At 42.8% G+C, this 22,721-nt stretch overlaps 1 protein-coding gene across 28 annotated transcripts in view; it reads left to right on the forward strand.

The window, feature by feature from the left end:
* rims2a (regulating synaptic membrane exocytosis 2a) overlaps positions 1 to 22,721 on the forward strand; it is a 126,423-nt gene that overhangs the window by 14,209 nt on the left and 89,493 nt on the right. For 17 of the 28 annotated variants that reach the window (XM_047599506.1, XM_047599521.1, XM_047599513.1 and 14 more), the window contains exons 3-6: positions 7,320 to 7,352; positions 8,226 to 8,318; positions 12,694 to 12,904; positions 13,570 to 13,581. In XM_047599506.1, the coding sequence (XP_047455462.1) occupies positions 7,320 to 7,352; positions 8,226 to 8,318; positions 12,694 to 12,904; positions 13,570 to 13,581 (349 nt within the window). Of the gene's footprint in view, positions 1 to 7,319; positions 7,353 to 8,225; positions 8,319 to 12,693; positions 12,905 to 13,569; positions 13,582 to 17,598; positions 17,988 to 22,721 lie in introns of those variants that run through there. The other 11 variants (XM_047599520.1, XM_047599527.1, XM_047599524.1 and 8 more) reach the window with 4 other exon arrangements.

Raw genomic sequence — 22,721 nt, forward strand, 5'->3', positions numbered from 1 at the left:
TCATTAAAAAAATCCACATTTTAAAAAATTAAGTTAGACTCTGTTGGTCTTTGACTTACATGTGGTATATGCCTTGTATTATGCTTCTCCAGATGGTCTCTGGTGCACTGAAACACATGTGAATAGCCTGGTACCTGGCAATTTCAGGCATTTATATATAAATATACAGAACCCTATTTTTATTTATTTAATTATTTTTACCAATATAATCTTTTAAAATATCCCTATTTAAATGATTATTTTCCTTTGTTATAAAAGCTATAAAACTATAAAATTCTGATCTAGTGACCCACATCTGCCTTTTATTGCGTCTCCACTGCACGCGACAATGAAAAATAATTGTATAATCATACTGTAAGTCAATATCACACTATGCTGCGCTAACATGAAATTTGCAAAGACAAGGGAAGACTTTAGCAGCAGAACCGCCTCTGATGAGTGTTTTCCCTATGGATCACTTGCCTCTGAATGATTTCAGACAGACATTAACCTCATCTCATGGCAGTACTGACTGGCTGCAATGGTGTTAATGATGTATGTAGTTGGTATTTACCCACTGAGCCAGATTACTCCCTTATGATCCAATTATCACTCAGTCTGTAGTGGACTCGGAGGGCCTGCAGGGTCACTGCTTAGCTGTGAGATCCTCTATCGCAGTGTGGATGCCAAGCGGAGGCTGCATCTCACTCTCGGTTTAAAAGCTGTAGAGCAGTATGGGATGTCAGTATCTTCCTCTAAAATCATCATTTGTAACATTTTAGTGAAGAGTCTCTGCTGGGACACACTGGCTGTCCTGCAAAGTTAAGAGTATGAAGATAGCAGTCCAGATGTAGATGCATTTACATCTAGATCATAAAGAGTGTTCATGTTCATCACAACCTAATTAGGATTCCACAGAGATCTCCATTTTTATTTCCATGGATATTTACTGTATCTACTGCATGTCCAGGCTTGTTTTGCTGCTGCTCATGGATGGCCACCTCATTGTTTTTTTTCCAAGGAGAACACGACCACGTCACACCTGACCATATCTTTACTGCTCTTACACTTAGATGTTCTGACATTGTCAGAAAATGAGAAAAATAAAACAAGGTCCCAAGCTACAGTTTTGTCAAAGATGAGGCTGCACGGAGAGACTGACCTGGTAGTTGGGTGACATGTGTGGAAATTGCTGTGCTGTGTGTGTGGGAGTCCGCTGTTGGTATCGTTTGAGTTTGATATATTGCTTCATCCATTATCTGAGATTCCTAATCAACTCTTTACATGGACAGTAAATATAATGATATGATAAGATTAAAAAACTTAGCCCCATCTTGGTTGACATTGTTGTATTCATTCAGTAGAGGAAGATGATCAAAAAGGATCCGTGTTTCAACCGCTTGCAAACATCAATTTCTCCGTCTCTCCTGGAAACTCATCACATCATATGATATTTGCCCCATGTGGCTTGACATGTTCAGATTCATGATCAGATCAAGCATTTACACTAGGTGTTTTCCTATTGAAGGGTTTGCACCACCCCGCTCAATCCAGATGAAAAATCTAGGTTGTTCCAGTTAAGGTGGTTACATGAGGCTACCATCCTGTTTGTAAACAATGTGACGTATTTGAGGGGCGGAGCTTGACTGGAAGCAAAAAATCTCAAACACTGCACCCTGTAAACCGTGGTTAGCATATTTATAGAGACTGTGTTGGCAAGAATGGACCAGGGAAACGGATATTTAGAGAATATACTAACACACTCACTCCCAAGAGTGTTATTTTAAAAAGCTGACTCTGACTGAGGGGGCTACATTTTGACCAAAGGAGGACACAGAGGGTGCTCTGGTCTGTCTTTATCAAGGGAAGCCTCACCTACAAAGGTATTACAAAAAGAAAGTGGAACCACTGTGGAGGATAACATAGTAAATGCAACTTATGCTTGGACACCGCTGAAACACGCAAATAACGTTGTGTTAGCTCGCGGTTAGCATTAGCATTGACATAAGAATCCCCCAAATAAGGATCAAGTTATCGTAATTTAAGTCACAATTTATTCAAACCCATAAAGTTTTCCAGGCTGAAACGTATGATGCATTAATCTGACCTGATATGAAGTGTGCTTGTTGATGATTGTCTCACTCCAATCCATTCTTTTAATCGCCAAAGCCAAATCAAAGATGTCTGCACAGGCAGTGGCTGGTATGTGATAAAACTTCAAGTAAGTGTTTTTGATTTGAATTGATTTGGCACCAAAAAAAAAAAAAAAAAAAAGATACAGTAAGACGACATTTTCATGGTTGAAAGTTACAGTATTCGCCTCAAGCTTCTCTCTGTTTTGCCTCCAGTTGACATTGTGACGTCACATTCACGTAGGCCATGAAGCGGTCTGTAATGATATACTGATCACGCATAACATTATGACCACCTTCCACATGTCTCCCTGGTGCCTCCAAAACAGTTGTGACTCGTCGGAGAATGGACATGGACCTTGTGAGGGTGTCCTGTGGTGTCTGGCAACACAATGTTGTTAGTGGGGGTCTTTGGGTCCTATGGGTTGAGGGGAGGGACATCTGTGGAGTGTCCCACAGATACTTGATCAGTTTGAGATCTAGTGAATTTGGAGGCCAGGTCAACATCTTGTGCCGTTTTTTGAGTTGTTCTAAAGTGTTTTTGTGTGTGTGCCTCTGTGTGCTGGGGATGGCTGCTGCCATCTAGGAGTATCATTGCTATTGGGTGGAGGTGCCTGGTCTGGTCTAGGTGGTTGGTACATGTCTAAGTAACATCCACATGAATGCCAGGTTCAGAAGTTTCCCAGCAGAACACTGAATTGTCACAATGTCAGTGGTCATAATGTTATGCCTGATCGGTGTAAGTTTAACACTATTATCATTTACAGACATGTTGACTTTAACTTTTTGGCAAGGGGGGGCTTTTCATGTTGAAGGCAGCGGCCTCCTGCTGGACCAGTGGCACTGAACTGATTGAGTTTGAGGTTTCTAATTCATAATCTAAATGTATCTAAACATAACTGAAAGAGTGCGTGCTCTCTTGTCGTGCTCTTTCTGTGACTCGTGGCATCCAGGTTTCTGTTTCTGCTGCCCATCACAAGCTGTTAGAAACACGTTAGCTGTTGCTCGACCCGTCATTGTGCGGGTGACGAGGTTGCCAACCTTGTTCTGGCCGTGGGCGAATGTGATGATTCAGGGCTCGTTGTACATGTGTCACATCATTGTATTCATCTTAACGCGACTGTGGCAAAGGAGTAGCAGTTTATAGGTGAAAGATTGCACCGTTAAGCAATTTAGTCTTTACCTTCTTCTCCTTTCCTCAGAGTAGATATTTCTTCAGAGGGCTCGGCTTAATTAAATCTCTGGGACCTTGCTAAAATGCTCGAGTCTTCATGACAGCCCTCTGTGTAATTGCCGTGCTGTCTGTACAGAAGGAGCTGCATCCACCCTGCTCCCCTGAGTGTCTCACTCCCATCTGAGTTATCTGAAGTCTCCAAAAAAGGAGTTACAAAGCTACCACGCTTTTTGTTTCCCCTTCTTTGACACTATGAAGAACATGGATTGCAATTGGTACCCATGTTTTCTGTTTTTCAAAAATGAGTTCTCCCAGTGCCTGTGTGGGTTCTCTCCAGCTACTACGGCTTCCTACCACCATCCAAGGACATGCTCGTTAGGTTCATAGGTGATTCTAAATTGACTGTAGGTGTGAGTGTGAATGGCTGTCTGTCTCTCTGTGTTAGCCTGCGAATGTGCCTAGGGTGTACCCCTCCTCTTGCTCAATGATACCTGGGATAGGCTCCACTCCCCACAATCCACAAAGTGTTTAGAGAAAATTAACAAATGTTTTTCGAAGAGGAGCAGTTGTAGATCACAGTTTACCCGTCCCCAAGATAACACACAGGTCATTTTGTCCAAAATATCAAATTTAAATTTCAGCTCCCATGTATATAACTCTATTACAACTCTATATTACTCTACCTCCTCACCCCATTTGCCTTTTGTTCTGCTGAGCATCCTGTCCAGCACAGTTCTGTGTGACTAAAGTGTTAAAAGCCTCCTGAACATAACTTGTCTGTTGCCATTTTCTCTAGCACCCCTTTTAAAAAAGATACTATCTGCACAGAGCTTAAACCAAAATGGCATAAAAATAACTTAATGCTCACCTAAAAGCCTACGAATCCGGTCTCTCAGAAGCTTATGCAGCACATCTGTCCACTAGGGAGCACTGTAGCATCAGTCATTGTCAGACCGCTATTCAAATCCACAGATGCAGAGAGGATGGAAACCGAAAAAAAAAACAAAAAAAAGACACAAGACCAAAAATAACAGCAGCACGTGACTAATGAAAACTTGCAAAGTGCCACTCCGACTCAAAATAGAGAGAATGCTCTGCGCAGGCGTCCTTAACTCTGTACCAGCATGTTTTCTTTCTTCTGTGTGTGTGTCCGAGGCAGAGTGCGGGTTAAATAGATGGAAAACAGACACTGTACCTGCCCCGCGGGCCTCCTCCGCCGCCAGGATACTAAATACGTCACTTGTGACATTTTACACTGGCTCGTTTCACTGCCCCGTGTCAAGTAATACACGGCGCGCTCGCTCACACGTATGAGTACAGTACACACAAGGCTGTGTGGATATTGGGGGCACGCGAACACACGAATGCATAGAGGGATACTCACACACACTTTGCCCGGCAGCCGTCCAGGCAGGCGGGCAGGCAGGCGGGCAGGCAGCAGGCTCGATCAGATAAATATGAGGCTTGTAATGCGACCACAGAGACGGGGCTGATGGGATCAATACGGAACGGCGCTGCAGGTCATCGGGAGAACACAGCGAGAGGATAAATATGGACTGGCTCATCGGAAAACACAGCAGCGAGACTGATGGGTACACAGGACTATATCTTCTCTCGTGTGTTCTCGCACCCGTCTGACACAGATCAGACGGACAGATTTCCTGCTCTGTGGTGCTCTACCTCTCGCTAAAGTAGACTATTGCGAGGCTTTGTTGCTGTATTCTGTTGCGCTGTGTGAGCTTCAGCCTCAGCATTTTGTCAGGAGTTGATGTGGAAAGCTGAATACGCTGGGATGTTGGTTTTGGTGGACGTGTCACACGTTTTCCGATAGGTTGTGTGAATTCATTCTTCGTTATTATGCTCCATTTGGCCGCCGCTGGATATAAGCAATATGTAATTCTGCTTAAAGGAGCTGCTATCTGTGTTTAGCGGACTTTCAGTTCTTGCAGCAACACATTTGTTGAAGAAAAACTACTTCAGCCTACAGTTTTATGTCTTTGTAATTTGAGGTTTGGCCTTGTGACAGAAATGGTAATTATGAGCATGTCAGACCTTGGGGTCTGGAAAATTCTTCAATGACACTTTGTGGAATTTTCTCAAAAAATTTTTAGAATAATTGAAAAGTAACCAGATGTGAAAATAATCTTGGCTGGAGAACCAAAACCAAAACGTTAACACTGGCGCAAAAAATCATTCACACATCTCATGCATTGTGAAATCAGCTAATTTTCCTGTGCCTCGGTCAGAATCAGACAAAATCGAAATAACACATCCCGTTTCACACCCCTATTTAAAGCTGACAAGTAATTCAGGTGTGCGAAGTTCTGGCGCATGACTCTCAGCTGCGACTTGTGCCTTGTTTTGCTTTAATGTGACATCTGCTCCTAAACTGTGTGAGTGGCTGAAGTGGCAGATTCGGTGTTAGATTGTGTTCTGCTGCGAGACAGAAGTTATGTGGCGAATGCTGTGTGTGTGTGTGTGTATTGGACTGCTGTGCACACCTATTTAAGATTTCAGCTTCTAAAGGAATGTGCATGTTTAGTTGTGTCACATATGAAACACAGTGGCTTCTAAGGCCTCTGTGAATCCAACTTGTTCCAGCGTGCGCCACAGATCCTCCTCCTCAGATGGGAATCCGGGGAGTTTGGAGGCTGTTTTTGAACCGTTCCTAGGATGTTTTTGGGTTGAGGTCAGGTGCATTGTCCTGCCATGGACAGTTGCTGCCACTTATGAGGGGGTGGGCGTTCCTGGTTCGATGGCACCGTTTATGCCTTTGGTATTTGTGAAGGTAACAGCCACGTTTAAAAGCTGTTGAAAAACAAATCGGAAGAAATGCACCTCAAAATTATCGAAGGTTCTGTGTGGAACTTGACCCTTGACCCTCCAGAGGACAAGCGGTTCCAGAAAGTGAATGAATTAATGAATTATCCTGCAATGCAGATTGTGTCCTAGCATCCTGCCGTAGTCTTTTTCTGTAGACATTTGAGTGCATCGTCCATATTAATTTCGACATTGCGGTGAGGGCTGTGGACAAATTTGAAAAAAGAACTGTTTAAGCAAAGGCCAAATTATTCAGATTTTGCCACAGTGCACCCTCTTAGGGTCCAAAAGGTTTGAGCCTTCATTCCGCACTGACATTCTTTAGACTATGTCATGTATTTGCCACATTTCAGGCTCTATGCACTGGTTTGTAACACCAATTTTCAACGTGACATCATCACATCAAACGCATTCGAATGGCAGGCTGATCTTTATGAGTGTACGTGTGCACTAAAAAAAAGAAAGTTGAATTACTTTTATTGCAGTGATGGGAAACCCAAGCTATCTAAATACCTAGAACGGACTTGATGTAAATTATTTTTTTGCGCTTCGGGTGCACTCACTCTAAGTGTGGTGTTACTGCTCTTGCTATCAGTCATTACATTTGAGCATCTGTTGCTGACTTGATGAATCCAAAGTTTACGCAGAATGAGTTACTACTTCCAGCTTCACAAAAGTGTGCAATTCCAGGCAGCGCTGAAATGTCACTCAGCGAGACTGTGCTGTGCGGCGATTACTCAGAACCTGACGCTTTTCTGTGCTTCTGGGAAGTGTTGTGTTGACGGCCTCTATTAATTATGGATTTCTGTTGGTCATGGCTGTATATATATATATATGTGTGTTCTCGCATTGAGGAGCTGGACCTGCATTTACGGTCCACTGTTTAAACTTTTAGCATGAAACAGGACGGGTGTTACTCACATGAAGCAGTCATTTTTTATTTAATTTTTAATCACTTACGCATTGTTATATTTATAGTTGCTCTGACTGTTTGTTTTCCTCACTCCGTTATCTATACCCTCGCCGCATGCCATTTTCATCACGTCCCCATCTGTGTTACCCCGCGCACCGTTCACATTATAGTTTTACTATTTGCGTCGTAAGCATCTTTGGTGTGTTGTTTTCTGTGTCTTTTAGATTGTTTTCCTCATCTCTTTGTGTTCTGTATGCACTGAGCTGTGCGCACCTTTTTTTATTTTTTTTTTATGTTTTAGGATCAAAGAAGAACCAAAGCCTCAGCCGGCACAGTAAGTAAACTGCATTACCCAGAGTGCTCTAGGCTTTGACACTTCTTCCTGTCAGTCGTTGCTGTGTGCTTCATGTGGCTTTCTCCTCTTTTGTCTGGGAGTTAAATACAAGGAATGTTATTAATGTCAAGGAAAGACTGTGACACCTTTTTTTGTTTAATTTTTTTTTTTTTTTTTTTAAGTCTCTGGATTAGTTGAATTTTGTTGAATAACAGTTGACTTCCATGACATTAATGACTGCAGCTTCCCTTTCTACCAGCTTTTATTTATTTATTTATTTATTTATTTATTTTAAAGTCAGGCTCCCAAAACCCTTTCCCTTGTTCCTAGTCTCTAACTGGCTGCCCATCTTCATCCAGTGTGTCATCTGCACTCTGACTGGCTTGTGCAGCCTCATAGTTCAACTACAAGTGTGGACTAGACGCTCCTGTCCTGCTCTGCTGTACTGTACTGTAGCGGCTAACCGGTCTCACAACCTTACCTCCTCTGCACCACAAAGCTGGAATAAGTGACACCTCTGTTACCCTCAGCTGAGCATTTAAAGCGACTCTCATTTTTCTCATTGGCTGTAGAGCTGTCCTGCTTTTTTTTCTGTCCTCCCCTCTTTCTTCCTCTACTTCTTCTAACTTCCTGCCTTTATTTCTGACACTGTGTGGTTTGTCAGTGTTCCACAAGCCGCCGCTCTGCCCGTGTCCTGGCCTTCTCCTCTTTCTGCTCTGGTTCTAGTGAATGTCCCTGCTGTTGTTCACTCCTCAGACAAAAAAAAAAAAAAAAAGAGACTTGCTTCCTAAAAACAACCCTTTTCAGATCAGATTGTTTTCTCCCATGATGACTCATTGCGTTGTTGCAGTCACACTTTGCTTATTTGAACAGGTGGTTTCCCTTTAGTGGGATCACTGAGCTGGTAAATAACGTTCTTCAGCCCCAGCAAAAGTCCCAAAATGACAAGGAGCCAGAGCCAGACGCGTAAGTAATAGCACAGACCCCTTTTGATCTCCTCCCAGCAGGCGCAGACACATAGTTGTGACCCGAGCAGCTGGACACACATTATGTTTGACCCTGGTTGATATTAGAGCATGTTACAGTTTCTCAGTGGGTTTGTTCAAGTACATGAAGAAATGATGTGCCGCAATGGATTATATTTTAATTTTTAAGAGCGGATGTTGTCATGTATTTGTGTTAAGTCTATGATCAGAAAAAAAAATGGCACAAAATAAATATTGTTACAAGGATCAGTTCCTTTGGCCGACTTAAATACGGTCACATTTTCAGTAGAACGGAGGACTTTTTTGTGTGGCACTTTTAAATGCAGATTAAAGTCTGTTATATTTTAGCCCTTGCCAAATGAGCTCGCAGAGTGCAGATTAAGGTAACGGCAGCAGGTGAATCTCTCTGAATTTCGCAGTACACCAGCGTTTTATATCTGGCATCTGTGGCAACTTGCCTCATGCTGGTGCACTGGAGAAGTGAGAGTTACGAATGTAACTCAGGTTCTATGAATTCACTGTCTCTGCTGAATTCATAGAATAAAATAGAACCTGGAAAAGATTTCCACGCTCCAGGTAGAATAATTACTTGCTATCAGAGAAAGTATTACAGTCAGTAAAATAAAGGATAAATATTGGACTACATACACATGCTGCATCATGTGCCTGTGTCAGCATGGTTTATGCACTGCCAGTGTGAATTTACTTCTAAAACACACCTAAAACCAACAGATGTTGACCAAAATGCTGTACCACAGAGTTGCTAAAGCATACAAAAAAGCAATAAGGGGAATCAAGTAAAACCATAAAATTCAAAGTACTCAATATTCATTTAATCGGGGACAAAACAATGAAGCATAATGATCTAGTTGTCAATGGACTGCACTGACAGTTATAATACCTTCATTTTAATAAGTAATATAGAGCAGTAAACCACCTGCATCAAAGCATGTAACCACATGACCAATAAAGTCTAACTAGACATATGTAAGACTTAGAGTTGGGAAGCTATAAACAGTTGAACTAAAAATATGTCTAGGTTACAGTTAAATGTATTAATATCACTGATGATAGTTCTCTTTCATCGTGATCCTGAGTAAACAGTGTAGTGCATGTGGCAGCTTAACAAATACCAAGGGGAGTCCAACACATACGTGGAATAAAATTAATTATTCGTTATATTAATTGCACCTGTGCTCTTCTAGCCATGGCATGTCTAACGCTGACTTCATAGTGATCTCATGAGCTCAGGATGACGACATTGGAAGCGCTTAAATGATGTAGAAAATGCGAAAAAGTTACTGTATTTTACTCGGATCATTCAGTCATCATCTTGTGAATACGGTAAATACGACCCTGTTTGACTGCACCATAAATGTATGCATGATGCAGCTTCTAACGGGCAATATGCATTAAACTGGAACTTGCGAACTTATAGATATCATGTGATCAACATGTTTGGCATTCAAATGGTAAATCAGACTGGAAATTGGCAATTGTTGCCATCAAGAAACCACAGAGACGAGTGGTTGAGCAAACTCAGTAATTAAATGTATAGTAAATGTTAAGGCTTAATGCAAAGATGAGGTCTTTGAGAGTATCTGTATACGACTTATTGAAAATGTGGTAGTGAACACCACCTTATTGGGACTGTTCATTATAGTCTCTTAGTCTCTCTTCACTATAAACATGACCCCATTTGAAAGCAGCATAAAACTGAGCCAGCGTTAATAGAATCAAACACACCTGTGATTTTCTCTACAGTAAAAAAGAGCGACTTACAGTTGAAGGAACGTGTGGTGTGAGTAGAATTTAGTAGTTGAAGTTTAAGTTTTCCAAGAATACTTAACATTTTTATTTATGAGAAGAAGTGTCTCCTGAAAAAAACAACAATTGACAGCGCTTCTTAATATAGCATTTAGCAATATTTTAGCTCCACTGTGTTGATTTTGCAGCTTAAGAAGCTACTTCTCATAATTCAGTTCACATGCCCTCATTCAACTCATTTTCAGCACCACATGAAGCAGAAACTGTTTTAGAAAACATACAATAAGTTTAAGAAACAAAAAAAGATTAAGTATTCGCTCTACCAGCAGATCCACACATGTAGTGCAGCATATATGATGCTCAATGCTAGCTAATATCTCAATACTGGCATAATAAAGATGAAAAATTTAGCCGGTATAGTTTGTGACAGTGGTGTAATCTGGACGCTTGTAGAGAGCTTGTAGTTCAGCCTTGCAGTTGATACGTTGATGAGTCTGTCATATGTCCAAGAGGGAGGCTCGTGTTACTGGCCGCGTGTAGCTGCTTCGGTGTGGCCCAGAGGTAAGAGAGCTCCGATACGCTAGCATGGGACGGGACAATGAGCAGCGTATGATTACTCGTCAGCAGAGTCACCCACATTTGACCGTGTTTGACATAATAATCAAACGTCCTGGAGTGGGCTCTGTGCACCAGCTGCCTGCCACCACTTGAATTTACTACTGTCCATGCTTGTCCAGTTTTCTTTGCCATGCTTTATTTGATAACTCACTGTTGCTCAGTTTAACTGTACTGCATAAATGTCACTTTATTTACCTTGTTTTATCCATCCGGCTTCTTGGTACGTGTCTGAGCGTGCAGCTTAGATCTTGAATAAAGAGTTCAGTCAAACATTCACTACTTGAAAATAACGTTTTATTAAACTTCTATTTGCTGAGTGATCATCGGTAGATTTGGCCTGATACAGAGGAAGGGAGAGATAATCATTTGTTGTCTTAACCGCTCTTCTCATTGACCTTCTCTGTCAATAGAGCGTGGCCCTTAGTCAGTGTAGTGTTCAAGGACTGAGCGCAGCAAATGTTCGGGTGTAAGGGGAGATTAGGTGAGAATAAGACGCGCTTGTTTGTAGTCTTATTCCCTTGATCCGATTCTGAGACAGTGGCTTTACCTCTTGTATCATACCCTTCATCAGTCTGTTATCAAGCCCTCTGTCAGTAAATGAGATTTGGTGGGATGTGTTAAACAAGGCTACATACTAATCTCTGCTTGGTAAACACACAAAGACTGTGACACAATTAGCCCTTTAATCCCTCGATGGGTACAACAAGAGACATGCCAGTGGCACTCTGTCTAATGTTCAGATGGCACAGAGACTCACAAACACACACACACACACACACACAAACACACACACACAAACGGGCTTCAGGTGGTGTATGGCCATTACATTTGGGCTCTAAAGGTCTGGTTGTGGGTAAAGGAACCACGTTTATCTCAAATGCTGAGCTGTATGTGGTAAAAGGATAGTGCTACTCAATAATTCACAAGTGCTAATGAATGTTGCAGGGGATATGTGGGGCGAAACCAATTCTAATCGCCATATTATGAAGTCAGCCCAGTGTTTAGTTTCCAAGGAGACGCTCAATTGACATGTGTCATACAAAATGCATGTGAAGAGTCCATGCTGTTTTTTTTTTCTTTTTTTTTTTTCAGTAGCCTCTTGGGACTTGTTAGGAGTTAAGGGGCTACTGTATAAGATCAGGTGTAGTGTATCAGTAGGGGCCATCTATAGGACACAAACAGTAACACAATAGACACTGCGCTGGCCTGAGGCTTAAGGCAGGCTGTGCTGTTTGTGACCGCCAATGATTGCTTTTTGGTTACACAACAGAGGAACAACACTAGCGTGTGCTGGTAATATATAACAGTGTAGTGTTTGTCTTTGTCTCACCTTACAACTGTCCTGATATAGAAACACACAGGTGCAAATGATTCATTAAACGCGCGGGAACCTGAGAAAGTGGAATTAAGTGATGTTCTTAAACTTGCAAAGCAAATTCGATACCCACCCACCCGCCTGTCTTTGAGACGAAGGGGTTCCTATCAAAGGAGGAGCCCGGCTTTGAAGCGTCTGAGCTCACAGTGTCTGCTTTTCCTTTCAAAATCTAATGCGCTGCACACATCTGAGGTTGTATCAGTTAGTCAGCTGATAGCAGAGGCTTGTTGTCGAAGTGTGACTTTGAGGAAAGGACTGAAGCCGCGGTTCCAAGATTGTCATCCGAAGCTGCCAACGAAGTATCTTCTCCCGCCAGTAAAACTAAAACGGAAAAATATGTTGTGTGAATAATGTATTCTGTAGGTGTACATAAAGCTGCCCACAAATAAAAACACATTATGAGGACAAATGTTTTCAATAAAACATAGCTACATGAGCGTTTTTGTAATTTACAGGGTATGTATTTTAAAGACCTATTAAAGACCTAAGTATGTGTATGTATACTTATCATACAAAAAGTCAGTGAAAAGTGACCTCTTTGTAAAGGCCACTGAATCTTATCTCTCTTTAACTTCTTCTTCCCATTTGTTTACAGGAAGTTGCACCAGCAGTTTGAATCATATAAGGACCAGGTTAAGAAGATGGGGGAGGAGTCTAAGCCGGTTCAGGACCAGAAGAGCGAAGCTCCGACCTGTGGGATTTGCCACAAAACCAAGTTTGCTGACGGCTGTGGCCACCTCTGTTCATATTGCCAAACGAAATTCTGTGCTCGGTGCGGAGGACGAGTGTCTCTGCGGTCAAATAAGGTAACGCTGGATTGCACGTCTGGTACTTTCCATTTATAAGGGCGCACTCAGACACACACATGACAATGCCCCACCCGCAGGCAAATGTCTCCCTGAACTACTATTTGAAATCCAAGGTTATGAAACCTTGCAGTGAAATCATAATCTGGGAATTGAGCCAACAGTGTCTCTAATGGCAACTAATGTTTTTCAGATTGTCGACATCTACTCCAGTCAGTCTCTCTGCATGCCTTTGTTCTGAACGTGCCTTTTCTGATGCGCTGGTTCGGGGCTGTATATTTTTCATTCATGTTTAAAGTAACTTACAGTTGTTCTCTTTCACCACTGGAGGGAACTGTTCCTCTGTTTCTTTCCCCGTAGAGGACCCTGACGGCCGCTTCTGCATAACGTGGCACTCCTGTGCCTAACTACCCTCTCACTAAAGACTAAGCCAAAGCTTTTAGTATTAGACCGCTCAAATCTGAATCATGAGCTTGAGTGTTTTAATTTGATGCCATTCAATCCTTTGCTGTTGGAGTATGTGCTGCCGCTACCAGGACCTACTAATGCTACTCACAATCTCTCTGTCTCTCTCTCTCCCTATTACACCCACCCCCCCCAACACCTCTACTCTTCCTCTCTTTCTCTCTTTCTGCTGCATTCCTGCTCTCATGGAATTGCAACAGGAGGACAAAGTGGTTAGCAAATTCTTTTCTGAGTTTCTTGGGACTGTGTCTGAACACAAGCATTACTTGTGAAATGCTTTGAAATGCACAAATACACATACAGCAGCCATGAAACAACCAAAGGCTCCTTATTGGTCTCATCTGTGAGTCTGTCGCGTTATTGTAAAGTAGCAATAATGTCATGAAAAACAACAAATGCAATAATTTGGCAATTCAAAAAATATATAAATGCATGAATAAAAACGTAGAAGCTTATAATCTGATATGATACACAGCTTTAAAGTGTGGTGAGTGTTACAAGACAAAATAGTGCTAGGATAGGAATTAAAAGGGATCAAGCTTGGAAAACTAATGCTGTGAATTATAAAGGTCCACTGCGGTCCATTTTGGTTTTGCACACAAGGTTCAGTTCACTTGCCATCAGTTGCTCTACTTAGACTGCTAAAACCCCAATATATTCTGTGGTTCAAGAGGAGAGGTGGAAAATGTCTTTTGTTTCACTGTGGTGTTTAAAGTAACACATGATTGAGTTACTCTGTAGAAATAGCTGCATCCTGATTTCTCAAACGCCCTCAAACGTCCTGTTGCGAAAGTACTGTCCTGTCAATACTAGTTACATTATATAAACATGGACAAACCCTCCATAGCGCCACGCATAGGCTTCTCAAAGAGCTCTGTGGCTCCGACTGTCGATATCGTAGCAGCTAATTCAAAATTGGGAGCGTTAGTGGAGCGGGCGATGCCTACGCTGACAACTGCTGACCTGTGTCGGCACCCACCTGTCACTCAAAGCTGCCATCACTTTAAATTACACCGGGGCCGTAAGTTGTTATGCATAAATAAACAGCTTCTTCCCTATACTGTTATCACGGCTGGAGAAATTAGCCACAGAGAACGAAACAGTTTATTCTGCCAGTCTGCAAACATGCTTATTTCTGCTAGAAAGTTGGACATTTTAAACATGGACATGTATAAGCATTTCCCCCCACAAACTTTAATGTCTGCCTGCTTTTAATTTGAAGGCAATGCACATATGTGACTCATTTGGATTTCTGTTAAATTAATTATTGATCATTACACAGTGAAATCTCAAAGCCGGTCTAGAATGATCTTGCGTTAGAGTTGCGCTCTTACACATAATGTAGCATTGAATAACACAAACATCATAATGGAAAAGTTCAGCGCCTGATTATAGTATTGAATTCCCCTCGCGAATAGTCTATAACTGATCTATAACTAACTAAACAAATATAGCGTCATAAAGACGGGTAGATGAATACATCACTGGGACTTGTTATTGTCATTGACCATGTGTAACATAGATTTCCCATAATTAACTCAGCAACAGTCTGGATTCTGTGCAGGAGCATAGTACAAACAACCGAACAGCAGAGACACTTGGACAGACCTCCGTCCCGCTGCTCCCTAAAATGCCAAGACCCCGGTTGTACAGGCGTCCATTGTTCCCCGGTAGATAATAGCCGGGGGATCGGTTACCGTGTTGTACAGATGGCGTTGAGGAATAACAGTGGCAGCAGGCTGGCGATGGACATTGGTCAGGGAGGGCTTTGGCAGACGGGCCACGGGGTGTGCCTCTGCTCCGGTGTCTCCTATTTACCCGGTGATGCCCTGGCCTCCTGGTACTCAAGGTCACGTCTCCATACAGACAATAGGCACTGATATCGCTATAGTGTTTCTCCTAAAATTAATTCAGTAACACTATAATGTAAGGACGTTCTATAGTTGTGTATATTCCCCAGAAAGGGAGATGCAAGAGCAAGCATTTTGTGCCACTGCAGAGGCTGCACTTAGTCACTCAGTGTTTGACAATACTGTCATATTTGAAATATTCTTGCAGATTCAGAGACGCTTTCAAAATATGTAGAATATCCAAGAAATTGCTTATACATATGCTTGTCTACAGCAAGGGAGCAGAGTAAGCGTTTGTGGCTGGGTGCGAGGGTTGAAAATGACAGGGTCAGTCGGACGGAGGGAGGGCCAGCATAGAAATGAGCAGCGGAGGTGACGACGGTGTGGGAAAGCGCATTTTAATGTCGTTTCATGCTAGCTGCACATTATTAGCCCATACAGAAGAGCACACGGGGCCGGTAGTTGTGAGTGAGGTTTGTGACACAGTATTCGTCTGCCGGGATTGTTTTGATATTAATCACTGATTGTTCCGGCTTGCGGGTGCAGATGGACAGAAGATTTGATTACGCTTCCACAAACAAAAGGACACATTTCGGTGTGCCTGACCGTCGCTTGTGTGTCAGTGAAAGAGGTGGCGGTGGTGAAATGTGCCTTTTTTCCATCCGTCTACTCTTTCCCTCTCTCACAGATGGTGACAGCAGTGGCGAGAGCGATCTTGTTCTGTGAAACGCCATTGAATATTTACAAGTCTCCATGTCTGGGGCAGCTAGCTGGCTATGGTGCACTGGAATATGATATAGTATGAGTGCTATGAGACAAACAGCTGGTTAAAAAGGAATTTAAGGCTGCTGGTTCAGAGCAGCAACCCTGTTCATCTTATTCCACAACTCAGAGTCGTCCCATAAATCAATGTACCTTATGGCAACAAGATGAATAATAGATATGAACCCCTGACAGAAGTATCTGTGTTGATATCAGTCGCTGCTCATTGACTGTGCCAGGTAGATTAGCCTCTAGAGTAACTCTGAAGCACAGAGTGACTTTTTGGGGGTGAAAGTATCAAATGCCTTTGATATACTGTAGATGTGTGCCAGTGTTGTGAAGTCTTCAGAATCCCTGTGTGTAGTAGCGGAGCTCCTCACCATTTCCTCTGATGTGGCTTCAAAAGAGCCCGAGGAATCAACAGTCTCTGGGGAGGAAGTCATTTGTGATTAAAGCAACTCTTGAAGACATCACATGTGCTTCACGGCCCGTCAACATTTCTGCTGTGAAATAGAAGAAATGGGCTATTGTCTTTTATTGGCCCCCTTTTTCATTTTCACAACAGCATTTTGATGAATAACGTGTTGTTTCTGCCAATAAAAAAAGATTTGACTCCATATGGACTTGTTGTAACCTGATCTACGATGCATTCTAAATCTTTACGTCGACTGACTTTTGCGATCGTGTTTTATATCTTGATGCATCTTAAAAAGCTGTTACCAAATGTCATGTTATAGTGCTTTTGTAGTAATTTAGGGTACCAGAGAGATCTGTGAAACAATGCCTTAATAAGATAATGTGACGGATCACACAGCAAATATATTCAGCTCCTCAAAGTGTCGAGTCACACCTTTACATCTGTGCTGCTGCAGAGCTAAAAATACATATTTCTCAGCTATATTTTAGACGTGTCTGATTGCAGAAGGAGGCGCGACTCTGCATTTTAACATTGGCTGTATAAGGCATTGTGGTTCATTGTGTGCAATTGCCACACTTTAGCTGTGTTTTCCCAGGGATGTGCTTGTCTTATAAGTAAGATGTAAACAATGTGCTTAGGGCCTATTTTCAGATCATAATTAGGGCATTTAGTTGGTTTGGCAATGCCCTGCCACCTATTTTTAGTCAATTCCTTAACTAACATGACCACTGTGTGACTCAAGCCTTGTACAACATGTAAAAAAGCCAAGCTGTTTCAACCTGACTCCATGAAACAGTTATTGCAGCCACGTTTTTCTTCACAGTATGTGACTCCTGGTTCCATGTGAGTATAAACGCATGATGGTGGAGGTGACTGCATTTGTGTTGTATGTTCTTTTTCTTTCTTTCTTTTTTTTTTTTTTTTGAAGCTCGGGATATTTTCGCAGCACAGACTGAGTCAGTAATGACAGCGTGTTCCCGTTACCGCTATTACACAGAGACCACAGTAGCAGGCGCGTTTCCTGTCTGTCTATTGGACTGTGGGGAGCTGAGTTGGGACGCGTCGCATATGTAATGAGCTCTCATCAAGTCCAGCCGGGCTCCGGCTCCTCCGTTACAGAAGAACTAGTGCAGCGGCGGCGGTTAGAAACGTAACGTGATTTGACGCTCGCCTCACATGTTTTCTCACCGTGCACCGAACACCTGATATTGAGTCCGGGATTGTTTGCGCGGTTTGATGGATCCGGGCTAACGATTCAACATTGGAGTCCGTGATTTATATTTTTATTTTTATGTTTTGGCTTTTTCGTACTTTGTGTTTTGCTCTGTGGATAGAAATAGGGGATACGGTTACGGTGGTTTTCCCGGATCGGATGTGGCCAGCTTAGTCCCCAGTGTAACCTTCACGGTGCTTTCAGCCGCCGCTGTCCGGCAGGCAGCCTGTTGTCTGGAGCTGTCCGCGGTGCTGAAGGTCGGAGCAGCCTCTTCGTTTGCAGGAGCAGCGGGCGGTCGTTGCCACATTTAAACGGACTTACAGACGGAGATCTTTCTGCACACGCACACGGTGCTTTCCCTTCGCGGCGTCATGGGTAAGACGAGTGAGCGTTGGGCGACTGCATCGCGTTTTCCAACGGTCATTTTGTTTCTCTGAAATGTTACCATTTCAACACTCTCCGCAATATGTAATGCAGTAATGCATTTTTACCAAACCTCTCCATACAAGTTATGTAAAACGTACACTTTGTATTTAATACGCGGCGTCTGTCAGTTGCTGCTTTTATTGCAACGTCTCATGACATTCAGTGTGGTTTCCAAAAAACAATAGTGTATACGTTTTGTCGGTGAGTGCGCGTCATATCTGTCACAAAAAAAAAGAAGGGAAAAGTATTTAGGTCATAGAGAGGCTGAAGGGGGAGTGGATTTAAGAGACATCAGTCATTTCAATGTAAAATCGTATATTGGATTTCAGCTGTGTTTCCCTCCTCTTTCTTGTGTCTCTGAACTTCAAACACGGAACATAAATATTCATCAAGTCTATTATTATTACTGGGCGCACACTAAAATTAGAAGCTCATTAAAATGTAATTCACCACGTGCGGCCAGTGTTGGGGCATGTGAATGTAGGCGCCCTTCTTTCATTCCCACCGGTCGCCTATAATGTATCCCATCAAAATGCAATTTGAAAATTGTTGTCTTCTTGAAAACTGCTTCAAAATCAGATCCCATATATTTGGATGTATATAAAAATGAACAGGGGGGAAAAAAAACTGACATTTATGAATGCGTCTGATGTATGTACCAAACATGACTGGTGGAAAATCAATGTGAGAGCATTCACCTCATACAGTGCTATCCTGCTTCCCTGAAAAATAGGCCCCACCTCTCTCTCTCTCTAGATGCACTTTATTCAGTATCGATGCATTGTGATGCTCGTCGTTGGAGCCCATCACACTCATCTAGCCCCCAGCTGTGGCAGCAATTTGCTCTGGAGAGTAGTAGATCAGATCTTTACGGAAGCCTCTGTGCTGGACTCGGTCCAGGATGGGATGTTCTGAGGAACACTCCACTCCCTGAACAATGAGTCTTTAATGAGTGGTTCAGTTCACCCCGGTTCAGGTGAAGTAGAGAAACAACAATGTAATATGACACCCATGACAGTTCATTTACTGGCCCCGTCAATACTGCAGGCCTTGTCATCTGTAGTTTTTACCTTAGATTTCAATTAGGATTATACTTTTTTTTCTTTACTAGATAGCTGGATGCAGGTTGACAGAAAAAAAGTCATTTTTTTCAATGCAGGCAGGTCAAGGTTTAAAAGGTTTACAGGGTCACACATACAGTATCACCTCTTTCCATGCAAATAGATCTGGAAGGTGTTACAATCATCTAAACCGATGAATGAACGAATGAATGAACATAAAAATGATACTAATTGAATTTAACATTGAAGTTGGTTTCCGTAGAGCATGCGGTGATGTGCCTGGAAGGATACTGCTGATTCACTCTGGAGCAAGTAATGTTGTAGTGCAGTTTAATGGCCACAAGATAGAGCTCAGGGCTCCCTCTCTCTGCAAATCTAGCTGCTCTGTGAGTTTTTGAGGAAAGATTTGCATGGGGCAGGCAGGTAAAGTGTGTAACATGTAAAGTACTGAGATGAAGGGTACATGTTATTTTCTTTATACTGGTGTAATATTCACCGCATGAATACATGTTTCCAAACTGACGGCAGTATCCTTACATCCTTTCGGAATAACTTTAATATATTCTCTCAAAGGAAGCCTTTTCCCTCGCTGGCATCCTTGACTTTTGCTATTATCACTTCCCTAAACACACACATAATTTTGTGGAAGATTATATTTGCCGGTCTGAAGAGAAACTATTAGAAAGGAAATTATTTATCGATCCTACGGCACTGAGTGTTTGTTTCCTTTAATTCAGTGCCTCTGTAAATAGCCCATAGCACGTTTTAATAAAGTATATAGCTTCCCGGTGTTGCGGCAGTGCCAGGTTTTTAGCTTTCCGTTTTTTAACGGCAGGTCCGGTGATTATGAAATGTGCAGACATAGAGAGAAATGGCCCTGCCCGAGGGCCACAGCCCCCAACCCCCTGCCTGTGCACAGCCATGAACAGTACACAAGTGTGTGTGTTTGGAGAGTCTTGAGCAGAACGGCTGCGATGAAAGTGAACAGACCTCGGGCTGTTACAACTGTTTGACCTGTGACTGTGTCACTGTGCATATATGCATCTGTTGTGGAACAGTGAGAAAAACGGGAGTTATTACATAAATATTCCTGGCTTGAGCTCACTCTGTGTCTGCACTGCACATGGGCTGTTAACGGTGTTATACTGCGAGGTGTCCGTCAGCGTGACTAAAGACAGAAGGAAGCACACAGAACTGACCTGTCTGCGTAGCTCCTTTAAATATTCTCCAAAATGCGCTGTCATCAATCTGAAAAGAAAACTAGTCGTCTTCTGCCGTTCGTTTAACGTCTTTGGATATCTGAGAATTCAGCCCAGCATAGTTCCTTTCGCTCTTCCTCTCTAGTGCACTGTATGAACGTCCATTTTCATCCTGGCTTGCTTCCAAAGTGCAAATCAAATCCAAGTATTGATGTCTGAAGCTCAGTGCGCTCAACATTTGCTGGACCCGGGCACGTTTTTGTTGGCCCGTGTTTTTGGAATACTAATATGCTATTAGCTATTCACTGATGAGATAAAAGAGCTTGACATGTGCAGTTCAAGGGCTGAGAATGTGGTTCATTATTATTGGCAGACTGGAGAGGTGCACAGTAACTGACTCTATGTTAACTGCAGTTTGGAGGGGTAAATATGTAGGTCACTGACTGCAGCGGAGAAACCAGGGAGTTTGGAAGAGAAGGGCAGATCTCAGTTATGACCGGAGCTCACACTTTGCACTTCATATTTACTCGAATGTGCGTGTGATATGGTATTCCTCCAAAGACAAAGGAAACTAGAGCAGACAGGGAAAGCTCCATCTACTGATAATTAGTAAACAGGAATATGTCATTTTTAGTTACCTGTATGTGCCACTTGACAGGAAGATTAATGTGTTTAGGTCCAAAATTGGCATAGTGAATAATTTTGATGTAGTTCCGCTAAGTATGTTGGATTTCCCTTGTGTGAGCCTCTGACGCTCCCTGGTGACACGTGTGCGTATGTGTGTCTGGGTCATCAGAGCATCCTTTGTGTTATTTCAACTTCTCCGTATTAAGTCCCTATCTGTGAGCCATAACGCCCAAGCCATGCATGCTATTCCAAGTGTCCGTATGTGCGTGATGTCCAGGTGTAGGAAGTGATGTGTAGTTGATTAGCAGGACCACTGGCCTAGGTGGCTCCCGGGTCTTAACCGATGACTCATGGTTCACTGCAGAGCTCTCACTGTGACCCCAGTTAAATGAGGCAGTCATGGCCTCACCAGCTGCATTCCTCTGGGACACATAAAGCACAATTTGTAGCCTTTCTGCTTCCATTGTGTGTCAGCACAGTTACAGCCCATCTGTAACATTGATAGCTGGTCATAAATGCCTCCTGTGTCAATATCACGCAGGGCAGTACATGCTGCCCGCTGTAGGACTGACATGATTTTTTTGCACTGCATATTTGCAGTTCAGCTGAATGAATCCATTAGATGCGGCTGCATTTTCCTTCAACTTCCATTGGATTTTTGCCCATTTCCGTGATCAAAAAGTCATCGGTCGTGGCTGAAGATTTGAATTGCAGTTGGGTTGCAGTTGTGTGTGTCAGGTTGCAGATACATTTACTGCCGATTCCACATGGCAGGTTTGTCTTCCTATTCACTCCCACACACTTTGAGGAGCGCAGCAGATGCTCCTTCCTCCAGATGGATAACGAAATCCCGACTACTGACTGCTAGCCACGCCGTTCTTGTTAAAGCTAACACGGGCTACGAACATTAGGACAAAGTAGGAAACCAGCAACTGGACGTGTCGCAAAGAGGTTTCAAAAATCCTTCTCTATTTTTTTTGTGTGTTTGTGTTACAAGCACACTGCCCAGACCAACCAGCGAGTCACAAGTTTATTGACAAGGACGTGGCCTCTCACTGACATGCCACCCATGAATACTGAAATGTTTGATGGCGCAGGCTGCCTCAACAGCTGGGGATTTGTGTTATGTAATTAGACGATTGCTTTTTCCTCTAACTCCACCCAGACGCGGCATAAAAAAAAATCTGAGTGCCTGTGCAAAAATGTTGCTCGGTGTGCTTTAGGCTTCCGCCCCTAATGATCATTTGTTTGATTTCTACCACGGGGGTTTCTACTCAGTGTCACTCAGTCAGTCATACCAGTGGTTTTTAGGGCCACGGCTACAAATCCAGCCTTTGAATCTCTGCAGCCAGCAAACGTTCAGACGAACACAGTTTAAGTGAGTCCAGTTAATCTACAAATAACGTATTGGTCAATTCCGGGCCTGCGCATACTAATAACAGTAATGCACTGACTCAGCACTGGGACTGTAAAGGTGGGGAGTGGTGGGCTGCAGTAGCTCTTGGCTGCCCCCACTGGCTGTCTGGCCTGTCAATCATTTGGAACGCTCTTAGATGTCACCTTATGTTTCTTAGTGTTAAAAAGAATGCTGCGTTTACCCAGGACCCGCTCGAGTGAGATCCCTGACTTATTACGAACATGATGAAATAATTTTCTCAGTCTGAAAGGTTGACTTTTACTATGTAGTGAGCGTGTGTACATGTGCGACATGATCAGAGCTCCCGTCTGCTATCTGGATGCACTAAACTAATTTGGTGAGCCACATCTATCTCTTCAGTCCTCCGTTCTTTGCCAAT

This window comes from Mugil cephalus, chromosome 11 (genome assembly GCF_022458985.1).
Source record: "Mugil cephalus isolate CIBA_MC_2020 chromosome 11, CIBA_Mcephalus_1.1, whole genome shotgun sequence".
NCBI lineage: Eukaryota > Metazoa > Chordata > Actinopteri > Mugiliformes > Mugilidae > Mugil > Mugil cephalus.